The 23,046-nt window shown below is 37.2% G+C and overlaps 11 protein-coding genes across 11 annotated transcripts; 4 read left to right on the top strand and 7 right to left on the bottom strand.

Moving 5' to 3' along the window:
- Nucleotides 1-15: 15 nt before the first annotated feature.
- RPL35B (60S ribosomal protein uL29) lies at nt 16-486 on the bottom strand (the record flags this gene model as incomplete). Its single annotated transcript, XM_003955494.1, has 2 exons — nt 16-375; nt 484-486. 2 exons carry the CDS (start codon nt 484-486, stop codon nt 16-18), a joined length of 363 nt encoding a protein of 120 aa, XP_003955543.1.
- Nucleotides 487-1,047: 561 nt separating this feature from the next.
- ARF2 (Arf family GTPase ARF2) lies at nt 1,048-1,593 on the bottom strand (the record flags this gene model as incomplete). The annotated part of the gene is made up of 1 exon (XM_003955493.1): nt 1,048-1,593. One exon carries the CDS (start codon nt 1,591-1,593, stop codon nt 1,048-1,050), a length of 546 nt encoding a protein of 181 aa, XP_003955542.1.
- A 273-nt stretch (nt 1,594-1,866) lies between these two features.
- On the bottom strand, nt 1,867-4,047 carry RGT2 (glucose sensor; the record flags this gene model as incomplete). The annotated part of the gene is made up of 1 exon (XM_003955492.1): nt 1,867-4,047. The coding sequence occupies one exon, from the start codon at nt 4,045-4,047 to the stop codon at nt 1,867-1,869; it is 2,181 nt and encodes a 726-aa protein (XP_003955541.1).
- A 758-nt stretch (nt 4,048-4,805) lies between these two features.
- On the top strand, nt 4,806-5,471 carry SCM3 (Scm3p; the record flags this gene model as incomplete). The annotated part of the gene is made up of 1 exon (XM_003955491.1): nt 4,806-5,471. The coding sequence occupies one exon, from the start codon at nt 4,806-4,808 to the stop codon at nt 5,469-5,471; it is 666 nt and encodes a 221-aa protein (XP_003955540.1).
- Nucleotides 5,472-6,179: 708 nt separating this feature from the next.
- RPO21 (DNA-directed RNA polymerase II subunit RPB1) lies at nt 6,180-11,237 on the top strand (the record flags this gene model as incomplete). Its single annotated transcript, XM_003955490.1, has 1 exon — nt 6,180-11,237. One exon carries the CDS (start codon nt 6,180-6,182, stop codon nt 11,235-11,237), a length of 5,058 nt encoding a protein of 1,685 aa, XP_003955539.1.
- A 232-nt stretch (nt 11,238-11,469) lies between these two features.
- On the bottom strand, nt 11,470-13,530 carry BPL1 (biotin--[acetyl-CoA-carboxylase] ligase BPL1; the record flags this gene model as incomplete). Its single annotated transcript, XM_003955489.1, has 1 exon — nt 11,470-13,530. The coding sequence occupies one exon, from the start codon at nt 13,528-13,530 to the stop codon at nt 11,470-11,472; it is 2,061 nt and encodes a 686-aa protein (XP_003955538.1).
- Nucleotides 13,531-13,894: 364 nt separating this feature from the next.
- CCT4 (chaperonin-containing T-complex subunit CCT4) lies at nt 13,895-15,481 on the bottom strand (the record flags this gene model as incomplete). The annotated part of the gene is made up of 1 exon (XM_003955488.1): nt 13,895-15,481. The coding sequence occupies one exon, from the start codon at nt 15,479-15,481 to the stop codon at nt 13,895-13,897; it is 1,587 nt and encodes a 528-aa protein (XP_003955537.1).
- Nucleotides 15,482-15,738: 257 nt separating this feature from the next.
- KAFR0B01030 (uncharacterized protein) lies at nt 15,739-16,803 on the top strand (the record flags this gene model as incomplete). Its single annotated transcript, XM_003955487.1, has 1 exon — nt 15,739-16,803. One exon carries the CDS (start codon nt 15,739-15,741, stop codon nt 16,801-16,803), a length of 1,065 nt encoding a protein of 354 aa, XP_003955536.1.
- A 280-nt stretch (nt 16,804-17,083) lies between these two features.
- LDB17 (Ldb17p) lies at nt 17,084-18,547 on the bottom strand (the record flags this gene model as incomplete). Its single annotated transcript, XM_003955486.1, has 1 exon — nt 17,084-18,547. One exon carries the CDS (start codon nt 18,545-18,547, stop codon nt 17,084-17,086), a length of 1,464 nt encoding a protein of 487 aa, XP_003955535.1.
- Nucleotides 18,548-18,823: 276 nt separating this feature from the next.
- Nucleotides 18,824-20,152, bottom strand: RPN5 (proteasome regulatory particle lid subunit RPN5; the record flags this gene model as incomplete). The annotated part of the gene is made up of 1 exon (XM_003955485.1): nt 18,824-20,152. The coding sequence occupies one exon, from the start codon at nt 20,150-20,152 to the stop codon at nt 18,824-18,826; it is 1,329 nt and encodes a 442-aa protein (XP_003955534.1).
- Nucleotides 20,153-20,587: 435 nt separating this feature from the next.
- Nucleotides 20,588-22,996, top strand: NOP14 (snoRNA-binding rRNA-processing protein NOP14; the record flags this gene model as incomplete). The annotated part of the gene is made up of 1 exon (XM_003955484.1): nt 20,588-22,996. The coding sequence occupies one exon, from the start codon at nt 20,588-20,590 to the stop codon at nt 22,994-22,996; it is 2,409 nt and encodes an 802-aa protein (XP_003955533.1).
- Nucleotides 22,997-23,046: the final 50 nt, after the last annotated feature.

Raw genomic sequence — 23,046 nt, 5'->3', positions numbered from 1 at the left:
TATTGCATTATGCTTTCAAGCCTTGATGGCGTATTTTCTTTGTGGGAAAGCAATTTGCTTCTTTCTTTGCTTTTCAGTGATTCTGGAAGCTTCGAACTTGGTTAACTTTCTTCTTAAAGCTCTGGTCTTCTTGGCTCTTAAGTCCTTTGGTTGGTACTTCTTGCCCTTGTATAATTCTCTGACGGCGTTTCTTTGTTGTTCGTTAACGATAGTTAAAACACGGGCGATGTTCTTTCTGACAGTCTTGATCTTTGGTAAAGATGGTCTGGACAATTTTTGAACCTTTAATTCCGCTAACTCTTTCTTTAAATCGATTAATTGGGACTCTAATTCATCCTTAGACTTAGTTCTTAATTCGTATGTTTTTAAACCTGCCTGTAACAAATGATTAACAATCAAAAAAATATTTGATTTCAAAATAACGTTAGTAAATGGAATACTAAAGAAAACTTATACGATGAAATCGAATTACGATATGCATACCATTATTTCCTGATTGTATGTGAATGTGTTAAGTTTGATTTCAATGACATGAAATAGAACCTATTCAAAAAGTAGAGTGATAATAATAACTGTTATGTCACTGTCGTTTTTTCAATACCTTTAATAGTTTGACGCTTGATGTCTTTTCCGCTTGGGATAGGAAATTATTCCGAACTAACCCTGATTAACCCTACATTGTCATATTGTGGTGTAAAGATGGGCCGGATATCAAACTTGGGCTTTGTACCATTTTTATTTTGGTTTTGGAATTTTCCGATCAAAAAAAGGTCTGGTTGATGGGTGTATTATGGAGGTATGGGTCAGATTTCAATTTCAGCAGTCAAACCAGAATGTCGTGATTATAGCGTGTTTGATCTTTTACTGTTAAAAAATTATGCATATAGAGATATATACATAGTATTTGAGTATCGTATAATTCTATATGTTTTGTTTATTCTTTTGACTTCAATAGTAACTTTTCTTCCTTTTTAAAACAGAAGAGTGTTCGTGTTAAACTGCTCTGTTTGCGTGCTTTTACTATGCCATCAAGAATGATCCTCCAGCTTAGGATTGGTTTTTTAAATTGTTACTTAACCATTCTAAACCTTCATAGAGACCTTCACCAGAAGTGGCACAGGTAGATTGAATGAACCATGGACGGTTTCTAATAGAATGCAATCCTAATTTCTCTGTAATTTCGGCAGCTGACATGGCCTCTGGTAAATCTTGCTTATTGGCAAACACTAACCAAACTGCATTTCTCAATTCATCTTCGTTTAACATTCTTTGCATAACTTCTCTAGCTTCACCAATACGTGACCTATCGTTGGAATCAACAACAAAGATGACACCTTCGGTGTTTCTATAGTAATGTCTCCATAATGATCTGATTCTATCTTGTCCACCAACATCCCAGACGGTGAATGAAATGTTCTTATATTGCACAGTTTCCACATTGAAACCAATAGTAGGAATCGTTGTGATAACTTCACCTAATTTCAATTTATACAAAACGGTAGTCTTACCTGCACCATCTAGACCAACCATAAGAATACGCATTTCTTTGTTACCAAAGAGACTGCTGAACAATTTTGAAGCTGTGAAACCCATCTTGTATCTTACTATCTTATATTTGCTATCCCCAATGGTCTGGACCTAACAATCTATTACCATAAATATTGTCTGTTTGTTTCAACTCTCGGTTTTCGATTCGTCTTATTTTGCAATTCACCACGGTATTCAAAGGAACGGCGAGTAATTGAATTGAAATTTAAAATTACCCGCATGCCCATACAGGTCGAATGAGTAATTAAATGAGTGCATGAATGTATAAAATTGTATAATGATATGTATAAATGATGTGTTATCTTGAATGAATGTTAATTAATTGGTGGATGATGTTGATGAGTTTTGTGCTGGCGAACTGATGGATTCTTGCGAGCTCTCTTCAATGTTGGTTCGTATGTTAAAAGCATTGCTATCACCTGTAGTTTTTAAGAAACTGGTTCTTAATGAGGATGATAGATTTGTGTTGTTGGAACTACTGTCAATTAAATTGGCCATGTATGTGTTGACATCATCTTTGTATCTACTCTCTTCCGTAGAGGTGTGGAATGAAAAGGACCTGCCTTCTTCATATTTGAAGCTGATGTCATCTTCTTCATCACTAGATATTGATGGCGGTCCTCTGTTGTATGTATTCAAACCTAACCCGTTACCAAGGTCAACAAAATTCTTATCCGTGGTTTCAGTAATCACGAGTTCATTTGTCATTTCTTCAAGTGGCGGTTGTACCGTATTCATTTTATTACTACTGCTATTGTTATTATTAGCGTTACTTTTGAATGGATGCGAGCTCATACCAAACATGTTACTAGTATTTGTCTCAATGGCAAATGAGTTCATAACGTTCAATAGCTCATCTGCTGGTCTTGTATCCTGCGTCACAGGCCTTTCTCTTATCTTTTCATTATATTTAGTTGACGCAAAACAGCTGGGGGATTTTCTATACAATTCATCGATTTCTTCCAAGGTTAAACCTTTTGTTTCGTAAACTGTTAAGTATGCGATTATGAAACCAACTGCATTCAATGAGCCCCAAAGAAAGAAGATCTTAGATTTTGTTTCTGAAGCTTCATCACCTAAATTGACAATATAAGGTGTAATGAATGCACAAATGAAATTTGCGAACCAATTTGCAGATGCACAAATAGCAGCACATTTAGATCTGACACCCAATGGGTACAATTCTGCCGAAATAACCCAAACAACACCACCCCAAGTGGCTGCAAACGATGCTATGAATAGGCATGCAAATGCTATCATGATCTTACTACCATCATAAGTTGGGACGGTGGCATCAATAATTGGAATGATGAAATTGGATATTGTCATTAAAACACCACCATATAGTAAAACTTTTCTTCTACCAAAAAATTCCACTAGAAACATTCCTGGTATATTGAAAAGCATATTTACAGAATATGTGATGAACGAAACGAGATAATTATTGTGTATACCAGTTTCGCTGAAGAAACTAACGCCGTAATAAAAGAAGAAATTGATTCCTGAGAATTGCTGGAAAATTTGCAATGCTATCCCAGTAAACATCCTGAGAACCTGCTTAGGTCTATTTTCACTTGACCTGAAACAGTCTAATAGTGAAGCAGGGCCAAAAGATGCCTCATAATCATATGTGGCCTTGATTTCGACTAGTTCTTCTAATAATCTTGGATCCTGTATGGGGATACCTCTTAGAAAGGATAAAGCAATAGCTGCATTGTTAATATCGTCCTTTAGAACGTAGTATCTGGGAGACTCAGGTAAAAAGATCATACCGACTGCCAAGACAGAGGACCAAACGTATTGCAAACCAATGGGGATTCTGTAAGAAGCAGCTGAGTCCATACGATAAGTACCTTGTGAGACGGCACTGGAAACCAACAGACCTATAGTAATAGCCCATTGATAAGAAGAAATGATTGCACCTCTTAAGTTTTTTTGTGCTGCTTCAGCTTGATACAGTGGGACCACTGCTGAAATGATACCAATGCCAAAACCTGAAACGACTCTACCAACAATAAGTAGCGTCAAACTTTTTGCAGCGACCTGTAATGAATTACCAATACTGAAGATAACGGCAGTACTTACTATAATAGCTGGTTTTCTTCCATAAATGTCAGAAATCCAAGGTGCTGTCAATGCACCGAAAAATGTCCCCAGAGATAGAAAGGAGACCAGGATTGATAACTGAGTATTCGAAAAGGAACTATGATTTGGTGTTAAATGTTGAAGGACGTATGGCATACCTGTAATGCTATTGATCAATCCTGTATCGTAACCATACAAAAATCCACCTACTGCGACGAACAGCCCCACCAGAGATGACATTATATTAGATCGTAGAGGCAGAGGTTGTGACAGCAGATTGAGATTGTCGAACAACTCCTCATCCCCATCGCTATTATTCACCTGATTCGTCTGTTCTGTCGATTTTTCCCGTCGTACAAACCTCAACTTTGACATTATACTACGTTTAGATAATTTTGGTATATCTTTTTGCATAGTGTTATATCACTGAGTGTTTTCTCATGAAATGTTATATGTACTGTAGTTATCCTATGTATAGCTTGGTTTTATCGAAACCATGAACGACTGAGTAAGCTCTCGAGAGACTCATCTATTACCGTTACTATATAAAATTTTCTCTATAACGAAAATAAAATTAGAGAGACTTCGCAAGAGCGTTTTCGAACTCCATCGCGGGCACACACTGGATGAGACAGATTGCTCAGCTTTTGCGTGTCGTGAAATCAGCAGCAAGACTGTACAAATTAGTATACTTTCTTCTACCATGCAAGGGCAGCAGCAGCTGCAAGGGTCGAAACTCGGCATGCTGTGAGAACAGACGACAATGCTCTTTACTCGATGGTCTGTGTATGCGTATACCTGCCTCTTACATGGCATTTCGCTTCCCTTTGATGGTGAAATTCACAGAGCTATTGAGTCGATCGAGCAGGTTTGTCTGATGAATATTGCTGCTCTTTGGAATAGCAACAGCACAAAAGACACACATAAAACGTAAACAAAACCAGAAAAACAGAATGGGAGAGTGTATCGTGACTACTTGCACTACAAATAACTGTATCCATGCCCTACCACCCTGATAATTTCTTACATAGAACTATATAGAATACTGAACTTGCAAGCTCATCAATATGGATCGCGTAAAGCCTCACTGGAAAAAAAGTCAATGCAGGAAAGATACTACAATTGAGCTAAGTTTACGAGAGGCTCCATACACACATAAGAACGATATATCTATGGCCAAAACGTATAGCAACAAAGTTGCCAAGAAGCATACGAAGAAGACGAGGAAGAAGTCTTCAGCATTGAAAACGCTGCATGGCGCTCTCAAATCCCTACTGCAAGATACTACTACCGAATCAATGACTTTTAAGAAAAAAGTCTCAGTAGGTGGAGGTGTCAAACATAATGAAATCCCAGTTTTGAAAGAAAATGGCGTAGTATACATCATGTCGAAAGAAAACGTACTGATTCCTCGATTATCGGATGACGAAATTATGGCAAAACACAAGAAAGCTGATGAGACAATGAAAACTGTGTGGAATAATATCATCGATAAATATGAGAACCTCGATGATCAAGGTGACTTGATTGATTTGCAGAAAGGTGAAATTCTAGAAGACAATGGCCATATAAGAAATCTAGGTCAAAATGGTAGCATAGATGAGAAAATACGGTACAAAAGTACATTAAAGGGACTAATACCGACTACAGATGGAAGTCGTGATGGTGCTGATGACAGTGAAGAGGATAATGAGTTTAGCGTGTGGCAAGATGATGCTTCCAAGAGTGACGCTAGCGAAGACTCCTCGGATGAAAGCTTTACAAGTAATAGTAGCTCCGATGAGGAATCGGACTCTGACGTTGAAAGTACGGCCTCGAGTTCGGATGACAGCATTTGATAGCCTTCCTCGAAGGGACACAAAGATCCATGACTGGAAATACTGCATGTAAATAGCATTATATATCTGACTCTTGACCATACAAAATCAGCCATTACCCGCATTCAAAATTAGTCATTTTGCACGCTTGGAAAATTACGGTGGCAATTCAAGAAACGAAAAAAAAAACATGAAAATTTAGGACGTAGTACTGCAAGTAGTTTTATATCTAAGAGAGTAAGACCATTTTTACCAACTTGTAAAGACGGATCAGAAAGGGAGGATTTCATTTATTTGTTCGTTTGCTTCTTTTAAAGAGAAAGGAGCCTCAAGTTTTCCGGTTGGTTTTTTCTTTCATTAGCTAGATAACAGTTTTTTCAAAAAAAAAGCTTTTAGAAGAAACAAATTTCTATTTTGTTTAGAAGAACTATAAATAAATAGTTGAGGATATTACTTTTTGTCTGTTCTTCATTCTATTAATTCCCTTTTCCATTTGGTTTTCCTAGTGGACTATTCAATATCAGCAGTACTCTTTAGGTTTCTTTTGGAGAGAGAAACTAAAAATTGACTCAATTAATACTGAATAATCCCCAATTGTACGATCAGACTTAAGCAAAATATCAAAAACAACAAGTTTTTGGTCGATCTTTGGACAATTTAAAACACCATTATAAAACAATTAAAAATCTTTTTTTTTTACAATTAAAACATATCAAAAAAAATTTCAACATGGTCGGTCAACAATATTCAAGTGCCCCATTACGTACAGTCAAGGAAGTCCAGTTTGGTCTGTTTTCTCCTGAAGAAGTAAGAGCGATTAGTGTGGCAAAGGTTAGATTTCCAGAAACTATGGATGAAACGCAAACAAGAGCAAAAATCGGTGGATTAAACGATCCTAGACTCGGTTCTATTGACCGTAATCTGAAATGTCAGACTTGTCAAGAAGGTATGAATGAATGTCCTGGTCATTTTGGTCATATCGATTTAGCTAAACCAGTCTTCCACGTTGGTTTCATTTCCAAAATTAAAAAAGTGTGTGAATCCGTTTGTATGCACTGCGGTAAATTATTATTAGATGAACATAACGAACAAATGCGCCAAGTGCTCAAGATCAAAGACCCCAAAAAGAGATTCAATGCTGTCTGGAGTTTATGTAAAACTAAAATGATTTGTGAAACAGACGTACCATCAGAAAATGATCCTACTCAACTAATTTCAAGAGGTGGTTGTGGTAATGCTCAGCCAACCGTTCGTAAAGATGGGTTAAAATTAGTTGGTAGTTGGAAAAAAGATAAAGCTACTAGTGATGGTGAAGAACCTGAGCAAAGAGTGTTGGGCGTTGAAGAAATATTAAACATTTTCAAACATATATCGCCAGAAGATTCTACTAAGCTAGGTTTCGATGAAGAATTCGCTCGTCCAGAATGGATGATCTTAACTGTTCTACCCGTTCCACCACCACCAGTTCGTCCTTCAATTTCTTTTAATGAATCCCAAAGAGGTGAAGATGATTTAACTTTCAAATTAGCCGATATATTGAAGGCCAATATTAGTCTAGAAACTTTAGAACATAATGGTGCCCCTCATCATGCAATCGAAGAAGCAGAAAGTTTACTTCAATTTCATGTTGCTACATACATGGATAATGATATTGCAGGTCAACCACAAGCTTTGCAGAAATCCGGACGTCCTGTTAAATCTATTCGTGCTCGTTTAAAGGGTAAAGAAGGTCGTATTAGAGGAAATCTTATGGGTAAGCGTGTGGACTTTTCGGCGAGAACTGTCATTTCTGGTGATCCAAACTTAGAGCTAGATCAAGTTGGTGTCCCAAAATCTATTGCAAGAACTTTAACTTATCCAGAAGTCGTTACGCCGTACAATATTGATAGATTAACTCAACTTGTTCGTAACGGTCCAAACGAACATCCTGGTGCTAAGTATGTCATTCGTGATAATGGTGATCGTATAGATTTAAGATACAGTAAAAGAGCTGGTGATATTCAACTACAATATGGCTGGAAAGTTGAACGTCATATTATGGATGATGATCCCGTTCTATTCAATCGTCAACCTTCTTTGCACAAAATGTCTATGATGTCTCACAGAGTTAAAGTTGTTCCATATTCTACTTTTAGATTGAATCTTTCAGTTACATCTCCTTATAATGCGGATTTCGATGGTGATGAAATGAATTTACACGTTCCTCAATCTGAGGAAACAAGGGCGGAGTTATCCCAGCTATGTGCTGTCCCATTGCAAATTGTCTCACCGCAATCCAACAAACCATGTATGGGTATCGTGCAAGATACGTTATGTGGTATTCGTATTTTAACATTGAAAGATACTTTCTTAGAATTCGATCATGTTCTCAATATGCTTTACTGGGTCCCTGACTGGGATGGGATCATTCCTACACCTGCTATCTTAAAACCAAAGCCATTATGGACTGGTAAGCAAATTTTATCTGCTGCTATTCCAAAAGGTATTCATTTACAACGTTTCGATGAAGGCACCACTTTATTATCGCCAAAAGATAACGGTATGCTTATCATCGACGGTCAAATCATTTTTGGTGTTGTCGATAAGAAAACAGTGGGTTCTTCAAGCGGTGGTTTAATCCACGTTGTCACTAGAGAAAAGGGTCCTCAAGTGTGTTCTAGATTGTTTGGTAATATTCAAAAAGTTGTTAACTTCTGGTTACTCCACAATGGTTTCTCAACTGGTATTGGTGATACCATTGCTAACGGTGAAACAATCAAAGAAATTACCGAAACAATTGCTGAAGCTAAAAAGAAGGTCGAAGAAGTTACAAAGGAGGCACAAGCAAACTTATTGACAGCTAAACATGGTATGACATTACGTGAATCCTTTGAAGATAATGTTGTTCGTTTTTTGAATGAAGCAAGAGATAAGGCAGGTCGTCTAGCCGAGGTTAATTTGAATGACACTAATTACGTCAAGCAAATGGTAAGTGCAGGTTCTAAGGGTTCTTTCATTAATATTGCTCAAATGTCAGCATGTGTGGGTCAACAATCTGTGGAAGGTAAACGTATTGGTTACGGTTTCGTTGATCGTACGCTACCTCATTTCTCGAAAGATGATTATTCGCCAGAATCAAAGGGTTTTGTTGAAAATTCATACCTAAGAGGTTTAACACCACAAGAATTCTTCTTCCACGCAATGGGTGGTCGTGAAGGTTTGATCGATACGGCAGTCAAGACTGCAGAAACAGGTTATATTCAACGTCGTTTGGTTAAGGCCTTAGAAGATATTATGGTTCATTACGATGGTACTACAAGAAATTCATTAGGTAATATCATTCAATTTATTTACGGTGAAGATGGTATCGATGCGTCTCACATCGAAAAGCAATCACTGGATACCATCGGAGGGTCAGATGCTGCTTTCGAGAAAAGATACAGAATTGATTTACTAAAAGTTGAAAATTCGTTAGATCCTTCACTACTCGAATCTGGTTCAGAAATCACTGGTGATTTGAAACTTCAGGTCTTGTTGGACGAAGAATATAGACAATTGGTTGAAGACCGTGCCTTCTTAAGAAAGGTTTTCACTGATGGTGAGTCAAACTGGCCACTACCTGTTAATATTAGACGTATTATTCAAAACGCTCAACAAACATTCAGAATTGATCATTCTAAACCTTCTGACTTAACAATACGTGACATTATTAAAGGCGTAAGGGAACTTCAAGAAAAACTTTTAGTCCTACGTGGCAAAAACGAGATTGTTCAACAAGCTCAACAGGATGCTATTACCTTATTCTGCTGCTTGGTTCGTTCACGTTTGGCTACTCGTAGAGTCATCCAAGAGTACAGATTGACTAAAGAATCTTTTGACTGGGTGATAAATAACATCGAATCTCAGTTTCTACGTTCCGTCGTTCATCCTGGTGAAATGGTTGGTGTTTTGGCAGCACAATCTATTGGTGAACCTGCTACTCAAATGACATTAAACACTTTCCATTTTGCGGGTGTCGCATCAAAGAAAGTCACTTCTGGTGTTCCACGTTTAAAGGAAATTTTAAATGTTGCCAAAAACATGAAAACACCTTCTTTAACTGTGTACTTGGAAGAAAAATATGCAGCTGATCAAGAAAGGGCCAAATATATTAGATCTGCTATAGAACATACAACGTTGAAGAGTGTTACTGTTGCATCTGAAATTTACTACGATCCGGATCCACGTTCTACTGTCATTGAGGATGATGAAGAAATCATTCAGTTACATTTCTCTTTGTTGGATGAAGAAATGGAAGCCTCCTTGGATCAACAATCCCCATGGCTATTACGTCTAGAATTGGATCGTGCAGCAATGAACGATAAAGATTTAACTATGGGTCAAGTAGGTGAAAGAATCAAAGAAACATTCAAAAAGGATTTATTCGTTATTTGGTCTGAAGATAATGCCGAAAAATTAATCATCCGTTGCCGTGTTGTTCGTCCGAAGGGTCTCGATGCCGAAACTGAAGCTGAGGAAGATCATATGTTAAAGAAGATCGAAAACACTATGCTTGAAAATATTACGTTACGTGGTGTCGAGAATATAGAACGTGTTGTTATGATGAAGTATGACCGTAAAGTACCAAGCAAAACTGGAGAATTCCAAAAGGTTCCTGAGTGGGTCTTGGAAACGGACGGTGTCAACTTGGCTGAAGTTATGACCATTCCAGGTGTCGATACTACAAGAATTTATACAAATTCCTTCATCGATATAATGGAAGTACTGGGTATTGAAGCCGGTCGTGCAGCTCTTTACAAGGAAGTCTACAATGTTATCGCATCTGATGGTTCTTACGTCAATTACCGTCATATGGCTTTATTGGTTGATGTTATGACCTGTCAAGGTGGCTTAACATCTGTTACACGTCATGGTTTCAACAGGGCTAATACAGGTGCTTTAATGAGATGTTCGTTTGAAGAAACAGTGGAAATCTTATTCGAAGCTGGGGCATCTGCTGAACTCGATGACTGTCGTGGTGTCTCAGAAAATGTCCTATTGGGTCAAATGGCTCCTATTGGTACTGGTGCTTTTGGCGTAATGATTGACGAAGAATCATTAGTGAAATATATGCCAGAGCAAAAGATCACAGAATTGGAAGATGGTCAAGAAGGTGGTGCAACTCCATATGCTACTGATAGTGGTTTAGCGAACACTGATGTGGATATCAAAGATGAGCTCATGTTCTCCCCATTGGTCGACTCTGGTGCCTCTGACGCTATGGCAGGAGGCTTCACCGCTTATGGTGGTGCCGACTACGGTGGCGCAACATCTCCATTTGGAGCTTACGGAACTACACCAAACTCTCCAGGTTTTGGTGGTGTATCCTCTCCAGGTTTCTCACCAACTTCACCTACTTACTCACCAACTTCACCTGCCTATTCACCAACATCGCCATCGTACTCGCCAACATCACCAAGTTATAGTCCAACATCCCCATCATATTCTCCAACATCCCCAAGCTATAGCCCAACATCTCCATCATACTCTCCTACATCACCAAGTTATAGCCCAACATCTCCATCTTATTCTCCAACCTCACCAAGCTATAGCCCAACCTCTCCATCATACTCTCCTACATCACCAAGCTATAGTCCAACATCTCCATCTTATTCCCCAACATCACCAAGCTATAGTCCAACATCCCCATCATATTCCCCAACATCCCCAACCTATAGCCCAACGTCACCTAGTTACGGTCCAAGATCTCCTTCTTATTCCCCTAGGGAGGAAGATGACAAGAAAAAGGATGAACATAGTTCTCAATGAGCATCTTGATCTATTATCAATAATGTCAACTTTTTTAAACTATCATAACATACTCCTCAATTTACTTTGTATCATAGTCCTAATTTCAACTAAAAAAGAAAATGGTTAGCACATTTCAAGTACGTGCTTTATAAATAGTATATATTTTTATTTAAGCATTCAATATATTTAACGATTTATTTTAAACTGCAAGGTAACAATGTAAATTAATACTTCTGAAAAATCTAAGGCACTACACTTTTCTTGCGATGAGTCCTTTAAATATATCAAACGTGTTACCGTCAGGCTGTAGATGATATATTGTCCCAGTGAATTCTGAATCACCTCCCATGACAAGTTCCTTAGCTATGAGGAGACCATAATCCTCTGTAATACCTGTTATTTTGGCCAATACATTTCCATGCTCACTTAACTTTACAACTTGGTTTGAGTGCAACCAAAATTTGTAATATTCAGGTAGTACTGCCTCAGCCCCACAGTCTATGAACTTCTTCAGAAGTGATTGTAGTCTGTTCATACAGAGAGCTTGAAGAACTTCGATTTCGATCGGAGGTAAGGGTTGCAGATGTGCATTCTCACGCTCCTGGTTCAGTAGACGTACCCATCCATTTAGAGATGTTGTAGGCCCATTATTGTCAACGTTTAAACCACATCCCAAAAGAAGAATATATTTATCAATGTCAAAGAAGGTATTGACCAAAAGTCCCGATATTTTACAAAAAGCTGGCTCTCTTTCTTGAAGTGGAACCGCATGCGAATTGAGCCCACCTCCTAACAATGTCATCTTGTTATTATGGTAGTATTTTGGATCTAGGGCGTAAAGATCATTCGGCCATTTTATCCTTATGGGGAGATCCTCATATCCATCACCATACGAAAATATGGCCTCACAATATGCCAACATCGCGATATATTGTACAAATACAAATGGCACTGGTTTTCCTGTCGTTGGAGATTGTGTGGGTACAGAAACTACAGCGGTAGAAGCTGACACACCTCTTGGATTGACCCACGCGTTACCTCCTCTACCTTTACCTAGGACCTGAATAGTTCCAACATGTAGAACTGAATTATCTGGCATTGATTTTACAAAACTATGGTTTTGGTTCAGCATAGAGCTTGTTGAAGTCACAACGTCCCCATAAAGCAGCAGTGACCCCAACGAATTTTGAGAGTGCAAATGCTTAAAATACTTCTGGACATCAAAGTGTGAAATAAAAGACTTGTCTGGTAGCCCCTCATCGACACTAGGAAATATTATACTTACAGGAGCATTTTCAGGATCAATGCCTCTTAAACTATTAGTAACAACAGCGTATTGACTATTGAATCCTTCGTAAAATTTGAACGTATTACTTTCTCCCGATGTCTCACTACGGCCGTCGACTTCGACCAAGTCCTTCATATTCTGTACTATCATATCTTTAAATGTATCGACCTTACTTTTATCTCTTGAACATACCAATAGTGGCGTCAAATCAGGTCTTTTATTTTCACCAAAACTATCATTACAATGTAGGCCAGCTTTTGAGAAGATATATTGCAAAAACTGCAATCGCTGCTTGTCATTATCTTTAAGAACTTGTAATATAGCCTGAGATAGGTGGCCCGACTCTTGCGATTGTTCCATTATTTTAGGTGTAAACTCTGGATGAGCTCCAGTAAGTAGTGCTTTCCCTCTTCCTACTTCACAAAGCACTACTGCTGCAGGTTTTCCATGAAACGGTACACTATCTGAAAAGGAAACAGAGGTACTGTCACTATAATGAGCTAAAACTTCTACATTATCACATTTATCTGCATCAACAAAGACGGCTCCACCATTAAAATAATTGTACACCACATTGCCATTATTAACTAGAAGTTTTGCAGCGCAGGCTCCTTCTTCACTATTATACTTGTAGGTTCCATAAGCAGGCCCTCTTGCTATTCCAGGGAAAAACTGTAGATCTCTTCCACCAGTAACCTCCATGTTTGGAATGCCTTGGCAAAATTCAACTCTCTTTGAGCCAAAATATCCACCAGCGCAGAAGCCAATGTATAATCCGCCAGACTTATAGATATAATCTCTTATTTTATTCATGAATGGTCTACACTCTCTCACATACGGTAAATCAGCACCACCTGGGAAGACAATGGCAGCGGTCTTGGTTATCCAAGGTTCAGTTTCTAGAACCTTTGGCGAGGCAACATTAATTGCATAATAAGGCTCTAGAAACTGACGAAACGTCTCAACTGCATGCCTTACTGACCCAGGTGTTGTACCTGGGCCGTTGTAAACTAAAATATTCATTCCTCTATCAACAATTTTTGATCTGATGCAGCTTTTGATTTGCAGCCTAGCAGCGAGAATGACCTTTCTTGATATTTATTCAATATCTCTGAACCTGTAATCAAAAGTAATCTGCTATATGAAGAACCTTTTGAATACCTGATATATATATCATCGATGATTCATCGAGAATCCTAAACTTGATCAAAATTCCATGTGAAGAAAAAACAGGTCAATAGGCCCGAACAACAAAATATGATGGGCCAGAAACAAGTTCGATGAATGATTTATCGTAATGTGAATGTACAAATGATATATGAAGGTTACATGTTAACTATTTATAAAAGGACAAAGATGGGAGGAAAATGCGCTAAGAAAAAGTAGTTTAACGACTGAAAGTAATATCATCTATACGCAAGATGGATTTGACACATTCAGCTGCTAGAGAAATTGCGCTTGTACTAACTAATACAGGTTGTAAGATGTGTTCTTTGTAAGTGTTTGTGGTTCCGGATCTTCTGACGGAGATACCATCGTTGATTTCGCCGTTTTCGTGTCTTGAACGTAGTTCAGTAACAACTTTAATACTATTTAAACCGGCATTTTCAGCCAAAGTGGTTGGAATAATCTCTAAGGCTTCAGCAAATTCCTGCCAGATATAAGCCTCGACACCTTCCATTTCACGTGCTTCTTTTCTTAATCTACGTGAAATTTCGATTTCTGGGGCGCCACCACCGGCAATTAAACCTCTTTCCTTCACTAAAGAACGAATAACACATAGGGCATCGTGTAAGGAACGCTCTGTTTCATCTAAGATCATGTTGTTAGCACCACGAACAATAACTGAGACTGTTGGCTTTGCATTAGCACTCTTTATACCGGTCAATTTGACGATCTTAGAACCATCACTATCTATTTCCTCCACTAAATCAGCAGAACCTAATCTATCTTCACTAAATAACTCAACGTCTGCAATTGGTTTACAACCCAAACTCTTGGATAAAAATTCGATTTCTTCCCTTTCAACGTCTTTTACAACCATAATACCTAATTTAGATAAGAAATGTAATGCCAAATCATTGACAGCATCTCTTAAGATGGATTTTTGAATCAATAAGACATTACATTTAGCCTTTTTGATTTTTTTACAAATATTTAAAAGGTATGCCCTTTCTTCCTTTAAGATTTTGTCCATTTGCCTATAATCATTGACTACAATGTTATTTTCAGTATCAGGTTTTGGAGGTGATATTTGGAATTGGATTAAACCAATCTTGGCTTTTTCTTTTCTAGTTGGACCACCAGCTGATTTAACAGCAGTCTGGGTTAATACTACACCATCGACAGTTTCGGTATCATCGATCGTACCACCGACTTTTTTAATTAAACGGATATCATTTAAATCTACTGTCTTAGAGTCTTCATTACAAATTTTCAGCACAGCATCGACCGTCAAAGGTGCTAAGAAAGAAGAATACTGAGAAACAATCTTGGAACTCAGAGAAGTTGATGCCGCACGGATCAAATCGTCTCTATCATCTAAAGAAATTCTATGACACATTTCTAATAAAATTTCCACTGATCTTTCACTAGCTCTTTGAAATGATTCCGCAATAATAGTTGGATGAATGTTCTTACTGAGTAACCTTTCAGCTGCACCTAACAATGCACCAGTTAAGATGACCACAGACGTAGTACCATCACCTGCTTCAGCATCCTGAGCAGCTGACACTTCAACTAACATCTTGGCCACAGGATGTAAAATAGCCATCTGTTTTAAGATAGTATGACCATCATTAGATATGATAATTTCACCACGGGACGTCTTAATCATCTTATCCATACCTTTTGGACCAAGAGAAGTACGAACAGCATCGGCCACCGCACGTGCTGCGATGATGTTAGCTTTACGCACTTCTTGTGGTTTTTCTCTGTTTTTGAAAGTAGCGTTGGATGGAACCTTTGGTGGCATGGCAATTGACGTGGTATTGATAGAACAATCGATCTTTAAACCTCTAGTTCAAGTCAACTTTCTCTTATTTGAACTGTTATTTCTAGTTGGTGGCAAAACGAATTTTTCAAAATTTTCATTGATTCCAATTCACGTGAAAAATGATTCGATATATGTATATATCGAAGGTCGAGAAAGGTTTAAATTTAATAGTTGATTTAACAGTAAAGATCCTTGGAATTGAAGGTATTTAAGCTAGTTGGAAGCTCGAGGAAAGGATGAGTAAACCTAATGTCATTGTGATTGGTGCCGGCGGGGTTGGTGTGATAGCTGCTGTCTCGCTGGATTTCAATGCCAAAAGTAACGTTTCTTTGGTCGTGAGATCGGATTATGGGCACGTTAAGGAACACGGCTATACTATCAAGTCATGCAGTTACGGTAATTTGGATGGGTGGAGACCACAGACACTCTTCGGATCGTCAGAAGAGGCATCGAACTCAGGTACTTTCTTCGATTACATTGTCGTTACTACGAAGAATATCCCTGACGGTCCATTTCAATCTCGTGTGGAAGAAGTCGTCAGACCGGTTCTTGAAAGTAACCGTAAGTTAGATTCAGAAAGACAAAGTAATATTCTTCTAATTCAAAATGGTATTGATATTGAAAAGGATCTTTTTAAGACCTTTTCAAAGCAAGAGTATAATTACACAGCATTGTCAGGTGTTCAAATTGTGGCTTCCACTAAGGTAGGCCGTGGTGTCATTGATCATATTGGTCCTGAAAACCTTGCTGTTGGTGCCTTTGATCCCAGTGACCGCAATGCAGTCGAAGCTGCAAAACAGTTTATCAGTATTTACCTCAACGAAGGTCACAACATGGCACAATTCGACGAACGTGTCCGTTATTCAAGGTGGAAGAAATTGCTATATAACGCTGCCATAAACACAACAACTGCACTCGTGGGCTTAGATGTCCCCCGTGCTCTAGAATTTGGTGTCAATAAACAAAGTACAGAATTTGAAATCTTTAAGCCTGCCATGAGAGAAATTATTGCTATTGCTGCTGCTGAAGGTATTGTATTGGAAGAGAAATTTATAGATTTTTTCACTGATGCAACAAGAAACCTTATCTTCAAGCCTTCCATGTGTGTAGACATGGAAAAGGGACAATTAATGGAATTAGAGGCCATTTTAGGTAATCCATTGAGAATTGGCAAGTCATACGGTATCGATGCTCCTATTTTATCAATGTTGTACAACTTATTACACATGCTTCAATTCAAACTTAGGGAGCAGAAAGGTTTATTGAAATTTGACGAACAAACTGCTCGGATTGTGGACTGAAAGAAGTGCCAAACGAACAGCTTATTCCATGTAAATATTAACACTTTTCTAAGTACCATGTAAGTTTCTATGAAATATATGCAAATTTATTACAGTATACCACTAGCACCTTAAATCTACTAAACCGTATACTTGAAAGTATTTTCCAATCTCTGCAGAATGCCGTCATTCCTCAGAATAGATCAAGCAAATAATCCTCGAAAGACGTTCTATTATTGATGCATATTTACAATTTATATAGATCATCATCATTAATATATTATTAATTACATTCATTGATTTAATTGTCATTAAAATTGCGTGAGTGAACTCCAGCAAGAGTACTGGACAAACTTAGTCCTCTTGGCGCACTCAGTTTTCTTGACGGAGGAGGAGGTGGTGGTTTCGTCTTCCTCTTTTCAAGAGACTCTGTTGAGATGTCATATTCATTGAAGACTTTAGTCGAACCTTCACTGATTGCCATTGCATTAGCGCTTATTGTAGAAACTCTACTCAGATTATCACTTGAGCCATTGCTACTATTCGAACCACTATCATTCGTGGCTGGATGTTGTAACCAACTAACCGAAGATAGACATTTGGAGGCCAGTCTTACTGTTGTCTTATGTTCGCTCAAAATTTTATCACTGTCACATATATTATCTAGATTGCATAGGTACTCTAGTACCTTACAAAGTTCATTCTTTCTATAGTGCGTCGTAGACAATTCGGTATTTTGTAATAAAGGGATCAATACTCTTAGATAAGTGTTTCTTAAAGCCTCCTGGTTTTCTGATATATTTTGTAGTTCTCTTATCAGAACATCAACGAAGACGTAAAGATCATTGAGGTAAAAGAAGTCTTTGGCTATATTATGAGCAGTAGTCGTCAATATTAAGTACAATATTTTACACATCATAATTTGCAATGAACAGTCTTCCAACCTATTGAATTTCAGAAGTAGCAGCTCCATGAAACCCTTTGAAATATTTGTAGTGACTAAAAATTTGAGCACTTTATTTGGAATGTTATATTCTTTACCAAACATCATATACTGTTCATTCAGGGCCAAAATAACTTTAAATTGAGAATTATTGTACAAGTCTGTAAAAGTATCAGACCTGATTGACCTTATCAAAAAATGTACAAAGAAATCGTCAACTAATTGAACATTTGAAATAGTACATTTGCAATATTTGAACATTTGATACAATATATCCAGCAAAACGGTACAAATTTGTTTCATTTCGTCCACAATTGCGTAGTCTAAGTCAGTGAGGGGTTTATTGTCATTGGAGTTCTGGTCCTCATTATCACCATATTTGTTAAGATATGCAAACTCGGTGTACAAAGTATTGTAAAATACTGTGAATCCTTGAAACTGCAACATAGTCTCTAGGGAGTTAATATTCCTTTTAGCCTCAAATAAAAGAATGTACGTTATAACAAACTTCATATTGATCTCCAGAAGATCAATGTTAAGCAATGACAGGAATTTACTGATACAAAAGTTCTTATTTTCAATATCTTCAAATAAAAACGATTCAGCTAGCAGTAAAGCCATCCTAAACAAATCCTCGTCCGTGTTGATGAACACTTTATATGAATCGGTCACCTCCTTCAAATATTGTACGAGATAAGTATTAAGGATTGTCTTGTCCTTTGTCTTTGGGTGATTAAGGATCTCTTCTAAAGATGCCCAAAACTGTATAATTTCTTCTTTCGTATGACTTTCTTCATTTGGTGAGGCTGGATCTAATATCATATCATAACACTCAGTGAAAACACTAGTCCACCTATGTCAATGCGTATTTAAACTGATCTTTACGGTAGATTATAGATTCGATCGTACAATGATCAACTTTTTTTGTATAATTCATATTTTACGACAAAGATTTGTCCGTGAAAATCTTAATAAGAATCCACTAACAACATGACTAGAGAAGTTTGCTTGGATGCGTAGAGACTATGAGATATTGACCCTTTCAAATTAAAGATTGTATGTACGTTTTATATAAGTTGGGTTTTACAACTAGAGAGCTTAGGCTTTCAAACCATGCATGATTTCCTCCTTTGTAATCAAATGACCGATAGTTTCAATATGCTCCAGCAATTCATCGATGTTATGCGACCATTCATTCAATAGTTCACTTGAGTTTTTTGGCTTCTCGAAGTTTACAATCTTGGCTGGTCTATTGACTTTGGCATAAATGACACCTTGATTGACTAAGTTACTAATATACGTCTCAGTTTCATTTTCATTCAAATCTAACAATTCATTTAATCTCGCTAGAGTAATTCTTGAATAATATTCCGATATAACTCTCAAGTTGTGTTCGATGACTCTTTTTTGTAGTGTTTCCCAATGTTCAGGATGTTCCTTACTGAACACAAGCCCGTCTGTGATGAATATTGGTTCGTAGGTCTTTTTAACTATAGGCCATCTCATTAATTCCTTCGTAGTAAACAATTTGACCAAAGATTCTTGATTTTCCAATTTTTTCAAATGATTATCTAGTTGAACTTTATGAAGTAAATCGTTTTGTAAGTTATCATATGGTGCCAAGATAAGGAAATAAACGATATGTGTCAAAACAGGTCTCCATTTTGCCTCATCGATTTTAATTGATTCAGTTTGATAAATATCTTGATAATATTGGGCAATTTCCAAATAATTTCTCTTGTAAAGACCAATCTTGATGAGTAATTCGTAGTATTGCAACTTATAAGTTTCATACTTTTCATTTTGGAAAGTTTTCTTCAAAATTTTCCTCGATAGGACTGTAGCTTGTGAATAATCACCTTTCAATATACTTAATTCCATTTGTTCCAAGATAAACTCAATTTTTTCGGACATTTCCATCGAACCATATGTTTCCACTTGTAATTCACATAATATATCACATGCTTCCTTGATTTTACCTTCAGATCTTCTAATTCTGACTAGATCCCGTGTTACTCTGGCCCTTTCCACTTCAACAAAGATTTTATTTTCTGTGACGTTCCTGATGGTTTCAATCGTTTTTATCTTGGAAGTTAAATCCATGTTCGTTTCATTCAAATAATGCATGATTCTTTGAATCATATATTGGATAGATAATTTCAATTGACCATGTTTCTTGGATAAAAGAGTCAATTGTTCGTCTAATTCTTCCCATTTACCCTTAGAAACCAATATTTCAACAATCTTAGATAGGATTTCTTTCGACGAAACCAAATCAGATGACTGTCTTGTCTTCTTCTCCAGAACTAACAATTGATCCAAGGCAGATTCATAGCTCCCTTCAGCTAACTTATCTATCTTTGGGAGCTCCTCCTTCAAAATTTCGCTATAATCCTTTTCTGCCTTTATTGGTGCGTCTCTAGACATTGTTAAAACTATCTCAGACACTTAATTGACCTCTTTTAAATGTCTTTCTCGACTGTTGATTAGTGAATAATTCTCTGCGTTTTGCCACCGAATTTGAATTTTTGGCTTTATATAGAAAATTTAAATTCAACGTCCGGGTGATATGTCTTTTTCGCACTATAGCGCATAGGAAATCGATATATTTGTATGGTAACATAGTGGTTGTACTCTCTTAAAATATTCATATGGATGGTATGAGTGGAGCTATGCGGTTAGATACTGTGGTTGAGCCTGCTATTATCTCTAAAATGTCTTCTATAGTGTGCGGTGTGGGTGATAAATGTATACTGAAAAATTTTCGCTATCTGAAATTGGCGATGAGCTTGAAAATGTTATTAGATGAGATGATTCAAACTAGAAGGAAGCTACATTTGAGAGAAGCTCATACGGTTCACGATGGCTGGCTCGCAACTGAAGAATTTGAAGGCCACTTTAAAAGCCCATGGTCTCACGGGGCAGGCAAACGTCAAAAAGAACAAGAAAAATACCAAGAGGCAAGCAAAAGAATACGATCGTGAAGAGAAGGTGAAACTTATCAACAAGATCAGAGAACAGTTCAACCCCTTTGAAGTGAAGACTGCAAAGAACAAGAGAAATGAAACTGGTTCCAAGGATAACAGAATTGCCGTCGGTAAACCCGGTATTTCAAAACAGATCGGTGAAGAAGAAAGGTTACGTTCCTTTGAAGCTAGGAAGTTATTGAAAAACAGGAAAGGTGGTCTTGTTGATAGACGTTTTGGTGAAAGAAATAAGAATATGACGGAGGAGGAAAAGATGCTCGAGAGATTTACGAGGGAAAGACAGATTCAATCCAAGAGAAAACAAAGTTTATTTAATCTTGATGAGGATGATGAAGATGATCAATTTGATATGCAAGGCAACAACTTAACACACTTAGGTGCTCCTTTAAATGAAACGGAACAAGATGACTTCGGACTGGACGAACCTTTTGGCAAGAGAGGTCGTTTTGATGATGATGACACCCTTGGTGAACTATTACCTGCCAGAAAAAAGACTAAAGCAGAAGTTATGAAGGAAGTTATTGCTAAATCTAAGTTTTACAAACAGGAAAGACAAAAGGCCCAAAGTAAATTAGAAGATCAAATCGATGATTTGGATGAAAATTTCGATGATATTATGTCTGAACTTATGACAACTCAAACTAAGAAACACACCATCGAAGCCAAAGAACAGAAAGACATAGATTATGACATAAAAGTTAGGGAGCTTCTGGATGAAAAGAGAGCAGCTCCAGCTGATAGAACCAAGACAGAAGAAGAATTACAAAAGGAAGCAGAAGATAATAAGAAAAAATTAGAACAACAAAGATTAGATCGTATGCAAGGTATTTTCAATACAGAGGATGAAGAAGAAAGAGGTATTGAAGACTTGGATGATGGGTTCTGGGAAAACTCTGAGGAAGAGGATGAGAAGGCAGAGGATGATATCCCTGACTCGGATGATGATATTAAATTTGGTGATGAGGTCAAGGAAATTGACAGAGAGTTTGCTTTGAAAATTGCAAAATCACTCCCATGTCCATCCAAGCATGATGATCTCTTGGCATTATTGAAAAACTTCCCATTATCTGAACATCCGAAGATCATTAAGAAAATCATAAATGCATACCAACCAAAATTAGCTGAAGGTAATAAAGAACGTCTAGGCAAATTCACTGCAATCCTTTTAAGACACATAATGTTTTTAGTCCTAGAAGATTATGAAGAAAATTTGGGAGAGGTTCAGGAAGTGCAAACTTCTTTGATTTCAATTTTGAAAACATTATCTGAGAAATATAACCATGCACTCTCTGACGAATGTAGGATTATCATATCAGAAATTCAAACAAATTTCAAAAATTCCAATTTTGCGGGGCTTAATACTGGCCATTTAATGTTTTTCATTCTCGTCGGTATTCTCTTTTCTACATCTGATCAATATCATTTAGTCATTACTCCATCATCAATTTTAATCGGTGAATTTTTAGAACAGATCAAGTTTAACACTTTGACTAAAATTGCATTCGGTGCTGTCTTGGCTTCAATCTCCTTACAGTATCAAAGGATATCAAAGCGTTATATCCCAGAATTGGTTTATTTTATCCAAAAAGTATTGGTAACATTCATAGGGACTCAAAATTTGATAGGCCTAAAATCAGATACTAGAGATTTGGCGCTCAAAGATGACATTTCATTCACTGGCAAAGAATCTGATGTACTTCAATTGCACAAAATTTTCTCAGCTGACCTTGATAAAGATACTTCACAAAAAACCATCCTATTACATGTTTTGACATCGCTAGAAAGGGCAATGTCACAAATATGGAAGGAATTCTCTGCTTTTGCTGAAATTACAAATTCTTTTGAAATCCTTCTCTCTGAATATAGGAACAAATATCCAAGTTTAGAAAAGGTTCCATCAATTCTAAATAAGATCGAGAGGTTAAATAAGTTCAATGAACACTTCCCACTAACTTTACAAAACCACAAACCTGTATCTATACCCTCACATGCTCCTAAATTCGAAGAGAACTTCAATCCAGACAAGAAATCATATGATCCAGATGCTACTAGAAATGAAATTAATAAGATGAAGGCACAATTGAAGAAGGAACGTAAGTTTACCATGAAGGAAATCCGTAAAGATACCAGATTTGAAGCAAGACAAAGAATCGATCAAAAGAAGAAAGAACACAGTGAATATCATGCCAAGATGGCACATATTTACAATACAATCACTACAGAAGAGGGTGCTGAGAAAAATAAATATGAAAGAGAGAAAGCATTACGTCGTGGTAAAAAATAGTGAACTTTTGTAGATTATTAAGTAAGATATTTTTTACTTTAGCATGTGAT

This window comes from Kazachstania africana, chromosome 2 (assembly GCF_000304475.1).
Source record: "Kazachstania africana CBS 2517 chromosome 2, complete genome".
NCBI classification, from domain to species: Eukaryota; Fungi; Ascomycota; class Saccharomycetes; order Saccharomycetales; family Saccharomycetaceae; genus Kazachstania; species Kazachstania africana.
Note: the sequence above shows the minus strand (reverse complement) of the source record. Positions and strands in the feature narration are given on the sequence as shown.